The sequence below is a fragment of the Arachis hypogaea genome, chromosome 12 (assembly GCF_003086295.3).
Source record: "Arachis hypogaea cultivar Tifrunner chromosome 12, arahy.Tifrunner.gnm2.J5K5, whole genome shotgun sequence".
Classification (NCBI taxonomy): Eukaryota; Viridiplantae; Streptophyta; class Magnoliopsida; order Fabales; family Fabaceae; genus Arachis; species Arachis hypogaea.
This window is the reverse complement of record NC_092047.1, coordinates 46,022,914-46,038,067: the sequence shown is the minus strand read 5'-3', so window position 1 is coordinate 46,038,067 and position 15,154 is coordinate 46,022,914. Positions and strand designations below refer to the sequence as shown.

The window sequence follows — 15,154 nt, the reverse complement described above, 5'->3', positions numbered from 1 at the left end:
CAATTTTTTTATTAAATACTAAAGTTAGAATATATTTTTTTTTCAGTAGTACTATTTTTGTATTAGGTTAGGATTAAATGATACTGACATAATTAAAATAAATCTTACATTGTTAAATATTTTTTTATCTAAATAATATTTTATAAAATCCATCGTTAAATGATTGAATATATGGTACTTACGTGGCTTTATCCAATTAAAATTATATATAACCTTTGTATACCCAAAGATACATATTGTCAACGTAGGATAGAGTGAAGCATAAGGGAAACTGACAAATTAGAGAAAGGAAAGGAGAAAAGAAATGTGAGTGGAAGAGTGTGGCTAAGTGGATTTGCTTCAAAGGTTACCAAACATGATTATATGCACTGAACTTAAATTTTACTTAAAGTTCATACAACCGATTAAAGAGTCTCACATTCTACAATTGTTTCTTCAGTTTTAACATTCTCACAACAGAAGAAGAGAGTCTTATCCCTCATCAGAAAATGACATGCATAGAGAGAGCGTCCCCTGCTTTGAATCAGATCCTGCTCAAACTATACAGGTAACAAGAATTTAATATATGGATTTTAATTAATTAGGTATAGAGAAACTAACAATTCCATTTGGTTATAATGCACCTGGTTTCTCGTTCTTTAATTATTTATTATTACATTATTTTTCAAATTCAGCTGATTATGGGTGTAAAATTGAAATTGAATTTAAGTGGTGAGAAGAAAGAAAAAGTAAATGTATCAATTTAGTTTTTGAGGTTCTAATTAGTAATTGTATTATTGTCGTCCACGAAATTGAATTCCGATACTACAGTGATCCCTCGACCTTTTCCGACAATAACTCAGACAAATGGAGTGATGAGTTAGCACTCTTTTATTTCGTTAGACAATAGTAAAACGATGCACGTCGTAAATGTTAGGGGTTACTATGAGAATAAAATCGCACATTCTAATAAGTGGATAGTGCATACGTAAAAAAGAAGGAATAAACATCGGCAAAACATGGAGGTAGAGAAATGAAAAATACGAATGATGGCAAAGTTAGAGTGAGAGGGAAAATCATGCGTACAGTGGAACAATCATCACACCAAACATTGATTTACCACCAGTTATGATGGAAGTAAGTGTCATTATTCAAAACAAAAGCTGTGATTTGGGGTGGAAACTACTGATATCGAAAACTAATTCTTTAAAGATAATCACTAATCTTTGAAACAAAGAGGAAGGAGCAAGAGATGATTTCAGTGAATAAAATGTATTATTTTAGAACACTTGGATTCTCACTCTTAGCTAATTCAGCTAACATACACTTATAACCGATCCTATGTTTTCAAATACTAAATTTCATTTAATAAAAGTATTCAATTATCTAGCTAAACTAGAAATTTCATATTTCATCCCACATAAAACAAAAGAAATAAAGAAAATAATCTCCTTTTGAGATATAGCATCTAAGAGATTTCTCTATCTAATGACAGTGCTGAGAAGCCCATGGAGATTGATCATCACTTGTATGAATTTGGGTCAGCGGAATATCATATTCTGGTAAAATTCTCACCATACTCTGCTTGAACGATATGAGCACTATTCACTTTTTGTTACTTTTTGGTTGATGTGCGTGTCACAGCTTATGGCAATAAGTATAGAAAAAATAAATTCAGTTAGTATTTGATCAATTTTTTCTTTTTCTTTTTTTTTTTTGGTAAGGGTAAGGGGCACTAGGCCCAATCAATTTTTTCTTTTATTTGGTTGATTTTTGACTAAGAAAACTTAGCCCCCTGCAAGTGCTTTTTACTTTCAGGTTTCACAAGTTTATTTTGTTCTTAAAGTTAGATCTTTAGCTTTTTCAGATTCTAAAGACTAAATCAACGTTTAGCAAAAAAGAATAACCAAAAATGTGAGTATTTGTGTGTTATGCTTACAGTCTGAAGCCTCTGATCCACGAGTAGCTTTTTTGTCGATATCAACTGCACCTCTTTGCCCTGGAGTCCTTGCCACAAATGAGCTTTCTTCCTATACAATTGAAATGATAAAGGCACTTTGTCCTGCTGTTGTGGAAATTGCTGAATCTACACGAGAAGGATATCAACTTACTCTCAAGCTGAATCTCACTAAGATTCCACGTGGCAAAGGTTAGCACCTACCCTTCAATTTCACGTTATTTACTATGTTATCCGGAAACATAGTACACAAATAGGATATATAATTTCATAAAATACATTAAAAAATAAGTAAATTTTATCGAGCTCTTTCTAAAATAATATATAACTTATCTTTTATAATATATCAATTTTTAATTAAAATGTTATCTCATAATTAATTATACTTATAACTTGAGTTATTTCAATTTAATTAAAGTTAATATTTTAACTATAATAGAATTATTTTATAATTAAGTTATTATTTAAAATGGATAATTATATAATTTTTTAAAATATTAATAATTAAATCTTTTTTTTAAATTATTGTTTTCAAACACAAAAAAAATTTGAAAAACTTCTTTTTTTAAATCAGCTACCCTAAATTTCTCTATAATGACTTTCACTCCTCTTCATTCCTTCTTTGTCGTTGCGCCTCCCAAAATCGTTCACCCCATCTAATAATTAACTTGAATACACTTTGGTAGGCGAACTCATAAAGTCTTCATTCCTATCTAGTTTTCTATTATCTTCTTTGACAATGATATATCATTCTTTATATCATTTCATTTAGGGTTTACATGGGTTTATAAGCATGCCAGAAAGGCCAAACAGTCAAAAACAGAGTTTGTTCACAAAAATAGGACCTGTACATACGCACACTATTATGCGCATGCACACACCAGAAGCCACTTCCCGTCTTGTGTGTACGCATGGGCCTTTTTATCCATTCTGTGATGTGCGCATGCACCATAGTGTGCGTGGACACGCAAATCAGAAATTCTAATTTTCTGCGAAATTTCAAAATTCAGTTTAAAATAATAATTTTAATCATTCATAATTTTTTCTACAAAATTTAGTTTTTTATTATTCTTAAACAATTTTAAAGCTCTCATCACCACCTTTAATTTAAGACAAATTTTATTGAAATTCGAACTTCGAGCACCAAGTTATGAACCGTCTAAATTGGTCAAAAATTCTTTTTTTTTTTTTTTTACCAAGTTTTACGAAATGCTCGTTTCAACAAATTTTCAAATCCAACTTTGTTCAAACCATTTTAAAACCTCTTCTATGCATTCCAAAACTCATTCATCATCTTATATCCATTCGGCACCTAGTCAAGCAAGTTCCCATATACTCATTCCAGTTTCATAAGTTTTCTATAATAATCTAGTTAACAATCCAATCACACAACCAAATCCTCATTAATATAATCATTAATTCAATCATGACAATCAATTACTTACCATGAATTACCATATAGGGGATATCTCAGCCTATCTCAACCTCTAGCCCAATTTCTATATCAATGCCAATATAGGCAATCATATCACACCAAAATTCAATTATACATATTCAGTTTCGTTCATTCCATTGCATAACACTTATCAAACACCTAATTCGCATATCAAGTAAATCACAATCCATCATCAACATTTTCATTCAACGGTAACCTAGGTGTAATACCCTAACTTTTAGCACCTCATGATCGTACTAAAAGTCCAAGTGTTACTTACCTCTAAACCTTTTTATTTTATACTATCTTTGTTTAATATTGAGCCTTCGCGAATACGAACCAAAGTTTTAACCAAGAAAATGAAGAGTCAGTACTTTAAACCATTTAATTACAAAAATATATATATCCACGTAGCATTATATACATAAACTTATTCAAAGATCCTCAAATACAAGTCCTACCCCTTTAAAAACCAAAACAATAAACGACGAGGAAAAAATAAAATCGAACAACTTAACTCCTATAGCTCTGCACTAAACCTTCGCACCTGTAGCTGAAAAGGGTGGAAATAGGGTGTAAGAACTGGGGAGTTCTTAGTAGGGTCGGAGTGTATAGTTATGTTCATTTTATTATTTGTTACACAAAAATTTCGCAACAGAATACTTACAATCTTCAACAGCTGGCTAATAGCAACAAACCTCATAATACAAATAACTTTAACAAACTAGAGATATAGAGAAAATCACAAGTCAAGAAGCATAGACACACACAATCACAGAAACATATATCATAGAGAAGTATGCGCAACCAAGTATGATGCATGTCTATCCTATGCAGGCCATGAGCTCATGTGTCGGTTGCCTACCTGCTTCCGACATTACCCGGGCACAAGTCCCAGATATGGCTTTCCAGATAAATACAGTGTGCATATAAGTCTTACGGCCAAGCTGCATACAGTGTGACTTTTAAATGTATTTCAATATGCTTACATCTGAAAAATAGTTCTCAGTGTATGGGCGTCCCCACTATACATTTGGCACGAAGGCCCAAATAAGGTCACATCTACTCTCTTGTGACAGACAGTCTTTTAAAGTTTTTCCTTTATCTTTGCCCTCTACTCTCCTGTGGTAGAGATCCTTTCAGTTAATACATTTTTTTTGTGCTCTGCTCTCCTGTAACAGAGATTCATTAGATTCTTTTAATCTTTGTTCTCTATTCTCCTGTGATAGAGATTCATTTAGTTAATACATTTCTTTCTCTTATGTTCTCTACTCTCATGTAGTAGAGGTTCTTTAGTTTTTTTAATTCATTTAATTCTTTTATTCTCTGTTATTTATTGAATTATATTTCGACTTAACTCAACAACCTTTGTCTGAGTTTGGCTTCCAGTGCTATAACCTCTGTAAACAACCTTTATCTTACAGGTGCGACTCTCTTGAGTCGATGTATACAAACATAACATTTGTAAGCAACCTCGGTCTTATAGATAAGTCTCTCTCTAGCCAATGTATGTATTGATAACATCTGTAAGTAACCTCTATCTTACAGGTGTGACCATCCCCTGGATTGGCCGATATATCTCTAGAAAGTAAATCTCGGTAGACTCACCACCATATATCTCTGCTTATCTCATTTTCTTTTTGTTATTTCTTTCTTTTCTTTCTTATCATTCCATAATATAAATTATCTTCCCACTATTCTCTCATTTTTTCACTAAGTATCTTAGGAAATAAAATTATAAATTTTTTTAATTAAGTCTGCGTTCTCTAAAGTTTTAAGATTATTCTACTTGCTTGCTTTATCATTAATAATACGCATTATGATACTCTTACAAGATAATATCTTTGATAAATAATAATTATAATAATAATTTATTTTAATATAATTGAGTAATTTTAAAGAAGTATTTAAAATAATATTTATAATCTTCTTTTAAAACTTAGTTAATAAAACCTTATTTTTAAACTTTTATTAATTACTTTATAAATCACGAACTTTTTAATATTCTATTTTTAACCTCAATATATATATATATATATATATATTGAGAATGGGGCAAGAATTTCGAGTTTCTTACCACAATGGTTGGATAGAATCTAAGAGCACGACGAAAGCGATGCGTGACCGCAAACGAATCTTCGATCAGAGCTACGGTTTGGGAGATATGTGGATTTTTGTGGAGTAATGAATAGTAAGCTTAGGGCATTTCTTCCCTCTTCTCTTTTCTTGTCCGTGCCCTCTTACACACACTAAGATTATGTTTGGTTGGAAGGAAAAAAAAAAAGAAAATAAAAAGAAAAGAAAAGAAAGAAAAGAAATTGAGTGAGTTTTTATTTTTCTTAGATGTGTTTGGATGGAAGAAAAATAAAAATGAAAGAAATGTTATAAAAAAACAATTTTATCTTTATATTATAAAATATATTGAAAAGAGTGAAGGAATAATATTAAAAGTATAGATAGAAAATAAGTTTTCTCTCTCTTTTCTTTTCCAACATTGGAGAGAAAAAATTGGTGGGTCTCACCAATTTTTTTCCATTCCTTTTCCTTCTTCTCTAATTTCTCTCATAGAACCAAACAGTAAAAAATAATTATTTTTCTTCTCATTTCCTTTTCTCCATTTTCTTTCCTTCCATTTTTCCTTCAAACAAATATAGTCCAAGAGAATGTACTGAAATGGTTAAATTTAAAGTTTATGTATATTGGCTTGGGTCCAACATAGGCCTGATTTACTTGTTTTGATTTATTAGCCTAATTTTAAGCCAAAACTTTTAAAATTAGTATTTTAATTTATATTTTAAATATTTTATTTTTTTCTAATTATAAAATTTTAAATTTTTAACTTTTTTTTCTCATAATTAATTTATTAATTAATTATTTATTATTTAACCGGCTTTTACATGTTTGGTGATGAATATATGGCCAAATTTATACACTCATATAAAGTATGGCATTTCAATTTGAAAAAAGTATAGGTAACCAATAACATTTTTGAATAATGTGTAAACAATGTAAATTAATAAGGTTAAAAGAGTAAATTAATCTTAAATTTAATTAGTAGCATTAAATTAAGATGTAATGTATTTTTATTTGATTGGTGGTTGTTTATATTATTCAAGATGGTCATTGTTTACCTAGCATTAGTCAATGTTATGGACATGCATTGGAGAGGTCCAAATTGTGGGAAAAATGAATTCTGTAGACTACTCATTGAGTGACACTTGGATTACCCAAATAAAAAAATTCCATTCTATAGTATTAAATATTAAGATATACATGCAAGACAGACATTTGAAATTTTCATGCAACATTGCTTATTTATACTAATTGTTTTCTTTTACAAACTAGTCAAAATGCTTTCTTTGATCTATTATTTGAATATATAACTTATATACTTAATAATTAGATACATTTTAAAATCTAACCGTGAAGAGAAGTAACGAAGTCTATATTTTGATCGGTGATAAAGTTGGTATTGAAATAGATGCATCAATTTTTGGTGTGTGCAAATAACATTGTTATTCTTTTAATCCACTTGCTTTCATATAGTAAACCTAAAATCTTATAAAGTTTCCTTCTCTTGTTTTGTTTTGGTTTCTAGATGTTCCAAACGCACAATCGCAGAAATTAAGAATCCGTTAAGTAATTGAAACACAAAGTTGATAAATTGTGTGCGTAATTGTTGATATTTCTACGTAACATAATTGTGTTCCAGAAATCCAATTTAAAAGTTTGAGTAAATTACTCACTAAACTTCATAACAGAGTATGTCAAGCTTTTAGATATATATATGCTCAGGGACAGGTGCTTCCACTAAAATTTAAAATTTTGTGGATAGTACAAAATAATAATATTTATTTACCTTTATTAAATTATTAAATATGATTTTACAATAATTTTTATTTAATTTTTGGTATTTAATAGTCAATTTAAGAATTTTATAGTAGATGTCTATTAGAGTTATCAATCATCGATTTAAATGAAATTGGTGTTCTTTCTCAGAAATCGACTCGAAAGAGTATTATTTATCTTCTTTTGAAATTAGCTTTAGTTTTTCTCGTAGCATTGCATTAATTAAAAGAACTTTCTCAACTATGAATATCAATAAGAATTGGCTTCTAATTGTATGAGAAGTGAATTTTTAAATAATTGTTTAGTGATATATATATAGAAAACGAGACATTTAATTGTATTGTTAAGAAAAAAAATTACTCAATTTTTTTAAAATATAAAACTTAAAAAATAGAATTTTAAATTATATATTATTATTTAAATTAATATTTTAATTTATACATTAAATATTTTGAAGGCTAATCATATTTTACAATAATAAAATTTAATTATAACAATAATCATGCTATATGTACATAAAAAATAACTATCAGTATAAAATACACATTAAAAATGAATTAAACAACACATATATTTATATACAATACATAATCATTAATAGAAAATTAATAGTTAATTTTTATATACATATAACATTTTTATTATAAAAATTATTATTATGTTATATATATTTTGATCCTACCATTAAAAGTTTTTAGATTCATCGTTAATATGCTGGATTCAAATTTGAGACTATTGGTCAATGCATAAGAGTATTTGTCATTCTAACAGAGAATGTGTAATTTTCACAACAAATATTTGATGATAAAATGTGAAACAATGCATTCATTCACATAATACATTAAATTTTTAAACATGAACGGTGATACAGATATAATTCTAATTCTTTGTTCTAGATTATATCAAGGTAATTAAGGAAATTTCAACAGTTCACTCGGTGATTTTGAGTTCACAGCTGAAAGAAATATTGTGGAATTTCAACTCTGATGATGCAATTAAGGGGATGCACAAACCCATCAAACTAGTCTACAATCCAAGAGAACCTTTCTTTGTCATTAGACAGGTAATTCCTAGGTTACCAAATCTTTGAACAAGTAGTGTTGGATGCCATGAAAGAAAAACAACATTACAAATTTGTAACATGATTGCCAACCTTAAAATGGAACAAAACGATATAGAGAATGTAAGAAGTTATTTACTTGTGAATTTATGAATTTTTATCCTAAATTTAGTGAGTAAATATTATTTTGATCTTCAAAAAATCATTTTGGTGATGAAAAATAATATCTTAAAGTTGGATATATTCTATGAAAATTGAGGGTATATATGTTTGGATGAGTTTATACGAAAATATCTTTTTTCAAATAATCTTTTTTAATAAGATATTTTAAAAAAGTAAAAGTAATTTTATATTTGAATATTTTATATAAAAATATGTTTTTATCTAACAATTATGTTGGTTCAATAATATAAAAATATTATTTATTTATTTATTATGTTAAAAAGATTTTTTAAATAAAAAACATATTAAAAAAGATATTTTGTTCTAATACTTTTATTTTTACTATTAAAATTTTGATAAATATACTAAAAATTAAAGTAAAAAAATATTTTAAATTTTTTTAATAATTTAATGACACTCAAACAAACATAAATTTCGAACCACAAGTGTAATTTAAAATGTGAGGACCAATTTGTTAGCAAATTAGTATTCCAGTAAGGACCAAAGGCAAACTAGTGGTTCACAGGAGACAAAATGAAATGTTATAATCTTTTGGTACCACAACATGATTAAAAATATTTATGGTACTATTTTGTGAGTGAGCTAATCTTTCAAGAGTTATATAGCGATATTTACTCATCTAATGATGACATGGTACCTTAAGTACAAGATCAAAGATCACCGGGGATGATCCTTTAGATCAGATTCACAAGACAAAAAAAAGTTGTTAATAAACAAATATTATTGCATACATTTTAACTTTGACCAACTAGAATGTTACTTTAAAATAATCAGAGTTGGAATAGTAAAAAAATAATTACTTGTTAATGTTATTTCTTTTAGAAACATGAAATGGCCGCAATTAAGTAACCAAAAACTACTCTTCCATGTAAAAGTTGTTCATTCTATTTAATGCATAAATTTTCGGTATTGACAAAATCATATATGCTGTAAACAGCCGCAACAAATGATCGCAGTATTCCCTATTCGGTTCGCAGAAAAGTCAGATGTGATTATTTCAACAGCTTTCTTCCAGGTTTGTTGCTGATTTTATTTAGTGCGACAAGATTTTGTTATTGATTCGCTATCCACTGATTTTTTACTATGACTATTGAAAGGAGCTGGTGGATGTTGGAAGTTCAGATAGATATGCCAAGGCACCACCATGCAGCTGGTCAGCCATTCCTCCTCCAGAGCTAAGAGGAGAAGCTTTTGAGGATTTGAGTACTAATGGAGGCTTTGTCTCTTTTGGTATTACTATTATCCCACACCAATTTATTCCACAAACTATTTGTCTACAAAAGTTTTGGATCAAAATTTTTTAATGTGAGAAAGTTAATAAAGTGGTAAAGGGAGGAATTAATTATTTTTAAATTAAGAGAGTATGACACACATTTCATATAAATTACAAAATCAATAGTAATTAACGGTTCACTTTATTGCTTTATTAACTTTTTCAGTTTAGAGGATGTAAATTTAAAGTTTTTATATGTTGATTGCAGTACAAACCACCAACGTAGTTCCGATGGATGCTTTTTTTGTTCCAAATGCAGATATGCTGGATATAGAAATTCATTTGGTTGTAGAGAGTATATGACGGCACTTAAAAAAAAAAAGAGTATACGAGGATTAAATATTAAAAAAGCTAATTAATTTAAAAATCAGTCAAATAGTTAAAAAGAATTGAACATAAAAAAACATCTAAAATTAAATAATAAAAACATCTAAAATTCAAGTAAAAAAATTTAAAAATAATAATTTACGGTTTAAAATTTAAAATTTGGGAGTTTAAAATTTAGAATTTAAATTTTAAATTAAAAATTTAATATTTGAAATTTTTAAAAAATTTAATATTTAGAATTTAAAGTTTAAGGTGACTGAATGTAGTAGTGGGTGGGTCACTGAATGTAGTAGTGAGTGGGTCACTGGTGGTGTTGGTATGTTGGATGCATGGTTGGTAATAGTAAGTGAAATGATTATAGGTTTAATTATTCTATTGGTCTCTCGCAAAATTTTTAATTAGATTCCTAAATTTGGCGCGAAGACTTAATTAAAAGAAAAAAAAAGTATAGGGACCTAATTAAAAAATTTGCGAAACTATAGGGACCAAAAGAGTAATTAAATCATGATTATATTAGAAAACTAGAAGAAATAAAAAAGGGTAAAAGAATAATTTAAATTTGTGCTTAAAAGATTTTTTAATCAAATTGACTCTTTAAAAGTTACAAATTAATCATATTTGTCTTTCAATTACTCTGTTAACAATTTTCGTCAACGAGTGATGATATGAAATATTAATTGACAACATACATAATATTTGACATATCTAATTAGACATTGACTAGATATATTGATGAAAATCCATTAAATTCTTTTTTTTCAATTACATAAACTATATTCGCATATGATCTAGTAGGTAAATTAATAGATTTTCGTAAACATATTTAGTTAATATCCAATTGAACATGTTAGGTATCATATATGCTACTATTAGTTAATATTCTAAGTTATCAACCATTTACAAAAAATATTAATGAAGTGACTAAAAAAAATATAATTAATTCGTAATTTATTGAATGATCAATTTAATTTATAAATTTTTTTAGAAAAATACTCCATCTATTTATTTTAATAAAATAATTTTTTTTCTTTTATGGAAAATGCTCCATCTATTGTGATCTATTTAAAAGAACAAGCAAATTGTGCTACACTTTTTATTTCTTTAAAACTTTTACACTTTAAAAAAGAGTTCAAAAAGTTCATTCTAATATTGAGTTAATCTATTTATTTCAATAAGAAAAATGATAGGAAACCATCAAAATTTATTGTTTTTGGCCATCATTTAATTAGTCATTAACTCAATTCGTTTGATCTAGTAATCCAATAATATATTCTTTTCCATAATTTTAAACATTAATGACTAACTAATGACCAAAAATAATAAATTCTGAGTACTCTCTAATAATATTTCTCTTTTAATAAATAAAAAATTTTCATTCAATGATCCAAAAATTAAAAGCTTAAGCCTTAAAGTAAAGGACAAAGTAGTAAAAAACAACATTTTTTTTCTTGCATATTAGACACACACCTATATAAATATGGCTAGACTCAGCTTTTCCAACCAGTGACCTTTAATTTTCATAGTTTTACATATTTTAGTATTTATAGAATTAAGTTTTTATTTTTATATTATATATACTTATGGTTTCAATTTTTTAAGATCCGTCCTTGTGTAGACAGGAGCAAATATATTCAATTTTTTTGGTCAGAGACAAAATATTCTCGTTTTCTTGTAATTTATAAAAGTGGAAACAAAAAAAAAATTATTCTCATTCTTTGTCCTTCCGCATTTATGTTTCTATCTTAACAACAGAATTCAAAGAGACAACCAAAAGATTGAAAAAAAAAAACTAAAATTTTAACTCCTCCTAAAACTAAATAAGTCTCCAAAATCAAAATCGAATTTTTCAAAAACAAAATTGGTAGTTTATTCGTGATTTCATTATTTGAAATTTGGATTCACATAAAATAAGATAAGAAAAAGAATTGTTTCATGTAAAATGGATTCTAATAAATCGTTGGCTAACATTGTTTTCATGATCACTAACAGATATCTCTTCTCACCATGTTGATGGCAAAAGGCTAGACAAAACTGTTTGGAATCTACTAAATTTTAATGCCTATGTTAGGTACCATGTAAAGGTAATACGTGTTAATATCAATATCTTCTTATGCACAAGTTCTAGTTCAAATAACTATTCTTTTTTTATGACATTTTGTTTGGCATTTCTATACCACAGACCACAAAAGGTTTTATCCAAAGAAGAATGAGGAAACGCTTAGAAAATCTGGTTGAGGTAAGAAAAAGAGATAGAAAAAGACATTTGCTATATTCGCTAAAAATATATATTTTTTTTAATTTGTATACAACATAGAAATACCATATTTACAGCTTAACCTACTTATACATTGATGAATTTTTTTTTTCTTTTTTCTTTTTCATGCAGGTCCTACACCATACAGAGTCATTGGAGCAAGTTAATGAACAAATCACAAGGCATCAAGGTCAGCTATGTTGCGATCACATTCCAAGATTCATAGTATAAACTTGTTTCATGAACATACTTTTTATGTTTTAATTAAATGTTAGTCTAAAAGTTTTTTATATTGAAAAATTATTTGGACAAATAAACATTGGTCTATGTTTATTAGTTTCCCAATATTTGTGTCTAGATACTTCAAAAAAATCTAAACATTATTTATTTTGAAACGAAAACAATTCTTCAATAGCAGCTTATTATAATACTAGTAATAAATTATTTCAAGAATAAACCCTCCAAAATAGTTTTCAATAAATTCTGCATCAAATGAATTAGTTTCTAACAAAATAAATTGACAAATTAGTTCCTACCCTTTAAAATATCAAATGTATTAGTTCTTAATATTTAATTGATGAAAGACAGAGTGGTTCCTTTTTAAAAAAATAAATTTTCTTTTCATTTATTAGAAAGTAAAAGATCAAATTAACTCTTTTATTGTTTTATATTAGAAACTATTTTTTTTTTAATATTTGAAAAAATAAAAGATATTTAATTTGTTAATTTCTTCTCGTTCAGAACTAATATGTTATATGTGTGAAACAAAATTTGGTAGCGATCATAATGGATTTGCTGTTATTTCAATTTTAGGTTCTAAACTTGTCTAATATAACGTGCACTATATAGATAGAAGAGAATATAACGTTGGAAATTGAATAAAATTTCTTTACATCATCCTCTTTGTTCATTTATGATTTCTTTTTAAGATGCAGGATGTAGTACAAAAAGACTAGTAAGATCATCTAAATACAGCATCCTGAAACAAAGATGGGGCAACCTTGGAAGAAAACTAAAGAGGATTCACTTTCGACTTAAGATTCAAGGATTTGGACGATTTCGGCAACGGTGGTTGAGGTTACCAAAATTTTCTTCAAGAGAATATACGAAGTTGGATTAGATGCTTTATTAGTTTCTATGTAATATATGGATATGGTCTTCAATTATGTTAGCTGGACGTGAAAGACAACTATTGATCACACAATTTTCATTCATGTCTTACTATAAAATCTGACTTTCAACTTCTTGATTGTAAAGACGTACGATATTCAGTTATCAACTTCTTGATTGTAAAGAAGTACCATATTCGTACGACATATGATTTAAAATATTAACTAAAATGTAATGTCTGGAAATCATTGAAACAACTAGTGATTGGAATAGATGTTTATAGGACATGTCTCTTACTCGAACATTCGATGGAAGGAACAAAAACACTAATTAATCAGAGCTCTTCTCAATGTTGATGAGTATCTTAAACATTTTAGAGTATGTCAACGGATCACAAGGAATTAGTCTGGCAATGACATATCGACGTCTCTATCCAAAATATTTTGGCCAATATTTGGCAACAACAGTATCTTTGTAGTATCTGTAAAAAAAATTTTAAATTTTTTAAATTTTAAATTTTTTATTTTAGAGGTTAAAGTGTAATATTTTATTTTTAAATATTTTTTTTTAATATTTTTTTTAGTCTTATCTATAAAATTAATGATAAAAAATTACAATTTATCATCTCAAGTAAAATCCAAAATTTAAAAAATCAAAATCCTAAAAAAAGGCACAATACTCTAAGAAAGTGCACGTGTGTATACACGTTCATGCTGAAACAAAAAAAAAAAAAATCCTTTCCTCATACCCTTCATCAATTGTTTACTGAATTCTCAATATTTCCTCTGCTTTCTTCTCTTCTTCTCCCACCCAAAGAGTTCATCTACCAAATTAATTTTTCTATTGTGCACAAAGAAAATGAGTTGGAGGGAGAAACCTTTTACAAAAATCAATATAACTCGTATAAATGTAGAAAATGCAATGGTGGAAATGTTGGAAGGTTTGTCTTTATGTCCTACTCTATGAGACTTATCCTAAGTTTATTCTATTTAATTTCTTCTAATACTTTTTCGTTATTGCTGAAAATTTTAAAACCTTCATCTCGATAAGAAAAGAAAAAAAAGCATTATAGTTTAAATAATTTTACACCCATTAATCAATATAATTTGCATCCAATTTGACTCATTTCTTTTACACCCATTCATTTGTAATGTTAGTTTAGTTCTTCAAGGAAGAGCTTCTAAGCAAGCAGGTGTATATGCGTCTGTTGCTGTTAGTGGCTCTTGGTGGATGTTAAGAATGGAGAAAAAAGTAGTGGTAATTGCTAATTAAGCCCCAAACTTTCAACCATTCGTGCACATTAAAATTTGTTTTTATAATAAAAAATTTTGCTTATCAACCATCTGTAACATCATATCACACAAAACTTTATGTTTAAGTCGTAAAACAGAGGTGGTGTGATATTATGACTTTTATAATAATATATATATATATATATATATATATATATATATATATATATATATATATATAATAATAATAATTGAAAGAAAGTAGTATACTAGGAGTCTTGAAGAATAGGTAAAATAAAATCGCGAAATTAAAAGCGCAATACTTAAGAATAAGGTTAACTTACGTACGAAGAAAGCTAAGGTTCATAAACATATTTATACAGAAACAAGATTAGAGGGTCAAGAATAGATAATAACAAGCTTCTAACTCAGCCTACGAAGTTAAGGCTGGCCAAAGAATATTTACATACATGTATATATCAAACTCCTAACCCA

The 15,154-nt window shown here is 27.6% G+C and overlaps 1 protein-coding gene across 4 annotated transcripts; it reads left to right on the top strand.

Moving 5' to 3' along the window:
* The first annotated feature begins 238 nt into the window (after positions 1 to 238).
* LOC112727369 (actin-related protein 2/3 complex subunit 2B) lies at positions 239 to 13,631 on the top strand. 4 transcript variants are annotated; one of them, XM_072209241.1, is made up of 11 exons: positions 239 to 345; positions 440 to 547; positions 1,475 to 1,541; positions 1,921 to 2,128; positions 8,117 to 8,283; positions 9,401 to 9,478; positions 9,561 to 9,693; positions 12,053 to 12,144; positions 12,243 to 12,299; positions 12,450 to 12,507; positions 13,247 to 13,631. In XM_072209241.1, exons 2-11 carry the CDS (start codon positions 489 to 491, stop codon positions 13,435 to 13,437), a joined length of 1,110 nt encoding a protein of 369 aa, XP_072065342.1. In that variant the 5' UTR covers positions 239 to 345; positions 440 to 488; the 3' UTR covers positions 13,438 to 13,631. The 4 variants fall into 4 exon arrangements, with proteins under 4 accessions (XP_072065342.1, XP_072065344.1, XP_072065343.1 ...); XM_072209243.1 differs by lacking the exon at positions 239 to 345 and having other exon boundaries at positions 415 to 547; positions 8,150 to 8,283; XM_072209242.1 differs by lacking the exon at positions 239 to 345 and having other exon boundaries at positions 415 to 547; positions 9,564 to 9,693.
* Positions 13,632 to 15,154: the final 1,523 nt, after the last annotated feature.